General features: G+C 47.4%; 1 protein-coding gene across 2 annotated transcripts in view; it reads left to right on the forward strand.

Moving 5' to 3' along the window:
• Nucleotides 1-3,566, forward strand: part of SYN3 (synapsin III) — a 416,488-nt gene that overhangs the window by 76,237 nt on the left and 336,685 nt on the right. For both annotated transcript variants that reach the window (XM_006769322.2, XM_006769323.2), the window contains exon 4: nucleotides 2,500-2,591. In XM_006769322.2, coding sequence (XP_006769385.1) covers nucleotides 2,500-2,591 — 92 coding nt within the window. The remainder of the gene's footprint in view (nucleotides 1-2,499; nucleotides 2,592-3,566) is intronic.

The following is a 3,566-nucleotide window of genomic DNA, read 5'->3' on the forward strand; positions in this document are numbered from 1 at the left end:
GAAACAGCTATGATCTTCTAGCAATGGTTCTCAATACAGTTCCTCATGTTGTGACCCAAAATTATTTTTGTTGCTACTTCATAACTGTAATGTTAATATCTGATATGCAGGATGGTCTTAGGTGACCCCTCTGAATGGGTCATTCGACCGCCAAAGGGGTCGCGACCCACAGGTTGAGAACCTCTGCTCTAAGGCCATCTGGGGAGATGGCTCGGGCTTTGGTCATAATTTCTGTTAAAATGTTTCCAAGGGGATACATTTCAGTCACCAGGAAATGATATTTCCCTTCAGTGTCAACTCCTTTTCTCTTTAAATGGGCTGCTTTTAGGTCTGTAAAATTCCCCACTGTAATTCACCTAATGCCTCATTGAACTCAACAGCAGGGGCCGTGAGGGGCAGCGAATGAAAGCACAGGCTGGAGCCAGACAGCCTGGGTCTACATCCTGGCTCTGCTTCTTCCTGCGTGACATTGGGCACATTAATTTCATTTCTGGCTCTTTTTTTTTTTTTTTTAAATTTGGGCATTTTTCAGAAGTAATCAAGTTAAAATGAGGTCATGCAACAGGTTCCAGTCCAGTATGATGGCTCTCCATAGATAAAGGGGAACTGGGATACACAGACCCGTGTGGAAGGAAGACGAGGTGATGAAACATGGGAAGAAGGTGGCCATCTGCAAGCCCATTAAATCCAAAGAACCTGCTTTTGGTATTTGCTGTGTAAAAGGCATGGTTTAGTACTCTGGTCTTTCTAGGATGGGGTTACAGGTTGCACTCTGTATCCCTGATATTCGTATGTTGAAGTTCTAACCCCGCAAACCTCAAAAGTGACCTTATTTGGAGATAGGAATTTTTCAGAAGTAATCAAGTTAAAATGAGGTCATGCAGCAGGTTCCAATCCAGTATGATGGCTCTCCATAGATAAAGGGGAACACAGACACATGTGGAAGGAAGACGAGGTGAAACATGGGAAGAAGGTGGCCATCTGCAAGCCAGGGAGAGAGGCCTGAAACAGATCCTCACAGCCCCTGGAAGGAAGCAGCCCTACTGACACCTTGATTTTGGACGTCTAGCCTCCAGAACTGAGAGAGGAAATTTCTGCTTTTAAGCCACCTTAAAAGTAATAGTACTTTGTTATGACAACTTTAGGAAATTAAACCAGAGGGTCATGACACACACCGCTGTCTGCTAGGAGGGATGTACTATTCCATAGTGCTCTGGTTGCAGGCAACAGAAATTAACTAAATCTCGCTTAAGCAAATAATAAAACAAAGATGAACTTATAATGATACAAAGGCATCTCATAAAATCCAAGGGCAGGATTGCAGCTGGCAAATAATGTCGACAGTACTCTCCATCTCACCCTGGCTGGGGGCTCTGTTGGTTGGAGCATCATTCAGTGCATCAAAAGGTTGTGGGTTAGATTCCCTGTCAGGGTGCATACTAAGTTGCAGGTTTGATCCCCAGTCAGAGCATTAATGGGAGGCAAGTGATCAGTGTTCCTCTCCCTCCCCTCTCCTCTCCTCTCCGCCTTTGGCCCTCTCCCCCTCCACCCTGTTTATTTTTGTGCTTCTCTAATCCAGATGGCAGAAAACATGGTCCCCATTTGCACTTGGGTTTGCGTATTAAAGATACAGCCCCCCCCAGAAAGGAACTGCATGGGTCTCTCAGCAGATTCTAATTCTAAGGGAAGGGCATCATATTCCCAGCCTGGGTCAGGCGCCAGCGCCACCAGTGGGGACCAGGGGACCCGTATTTCAGTGCACAGACATGGTCCTCCTACTGTAACCACATGGATGGAGTGAGGGGAGGGACCACGACCTAAAAAGGGAACCGATGGCAGGTAACCTGAGGAGGGCTCCCTTAACAGTGCTGCGTGCTCACCTAGCTGCAGCGTCCACCACAGCCTTGCAGGAAGCTGCAGAAGGCTCAGGGAGAGGTCATGCTGACAGCACTTGGCCTCATCTAGTCCTGAAGCTAGAGTTGCTGCTTTCACCTTCAAGCAGGTAGAAATTAGTCATGGTTGAAAGCATGGGTCTTTAAAAAATGTGTGTGTGTGTGTGTGTGTGTGTGTGATAGCCTCAAAGAGGAGGATTACTTTGTTGTTAGTAGATATGGGAGTTTTTATTAAGTATTTTTATTTCTTCATTTACATTTTTTCCTTACTGGGAATGGAACCATGACCTTCTGGTTCATAGGTTGATGCTCAACCACGGAGCCACACTGGCTGGGCGAGAAAGCACGGTTCTTTGAATCAGAGACACATGGTTCCAATCCAACTTTGCCTTTTATTAATTATGTAACCTTGGCCATGTCCCCAAGCCTCTCGGCACCTCAGCTTCCTCATCTTTCAACACGGGAAGTAAATAATACTGCCAACTTCCTAAGTTTCAAGTGAGCTATAAATGGGTCTGTGGCAACATATAAGTGCCCAATAAATGTTAGCCGTTCTTAGCATTATTCACATCTGCTGAATCCTTCTTTGTTTTGCTTTCTCCTTCAGGCTGAATTCTCAGAGTTGAACCTCGCTGCCTATGTTACTGGGGGCTGCATGGTGGACATGCAGGTCGTGAGAAATGGTACCAAGGTGGTGAGGTAAGGAGGACTGAGACTCAGGGCCCCTTCACCTGCGGGGGAGTCCTCACGGAGCCAACCCCTCCATCCAGTGGCTAGGCCTTACTTCTGAGCTGTGTGCTTTCACATGTAGAATGTCTGCTCTCCGAGTGTCAGGCGTTGTTGCCATAGAAATGACGAGTGGCACGAACACTATGGGGCATTAACTGGGTGCCCTGGCATGAGCCATGGGCTTGGGGAGAAAGGCTGTGTTCTATCCCTGGCTTTGTGGCTCTGTTTGGGTGTGTTTCCCCGTCTCTTACCCCCTGATTCTCGGCGGCGGCATGACGATAGCAGCACTGAAGTAGGAGGCACGTCTGTGAGAGCATCCTAGTCTAAAGTGCAGCACAGATTTGACGGCTTATTTTAATGAGCTACGTCCTGCTTCCAGCAGTATGGCAGACAGCATGCCCCTCCCAGGACATCAAACCTAAAAGTGCGGGATCTGATGTTTTCCAAGAAATCCGTGTATAACGTATGCTGAGCTGGAGGGGGAGCTAGGGGATTCTTGAGAAGCCCAGAAATGTCAAGAACGTGGAAATGCACAGCAGAGAGGAATGGTTGTGCTAATAGAGTCCCATCTAGCGAAGTACCCAGAGGGTGGTGCACACTAAGTCTTGTGAGGGTTTCGATGGGGAAGAAATAGGACTCAGATTTGGGGAAGTGGAGAAAACAGGAAGAACGTGGAGGAAAATGTGGCATTTATTCTGAGCCTTATCAGATCGTGGGATGGGGAGTTCTATGCATTCCACGGGTAGGTGCCGGGAGCCGGTCCATCCTTGCTATTTCAAGGGACCTGGCATATATGGCATACTGTTCTTAATATGTTTGCTCACCTTCTTGGCACTATGTGTTTTAACCAAGGTCACCTCTCCAGGAAAGGTTGTTTCCCCAGGTAGGGATTTTCCCCTGAAGTTAGGGAGGGAATAAAACCTCTTAACCCCTTCCCCAGCAGAA

Source organism: Myotis davidii, unplaced genomic scaffold, assembly GCF_000327345.1.
Source record: "Myotis davidii unplaced genomic scaffold, ASM32734v1 scaffold120, whole genome shotgun sequence".
NCBI lineage: Eukaryota > Metazoa > Chordata > Mammalia > Chiroptera > Vespertilionidae > Myotis > Myotis davidii.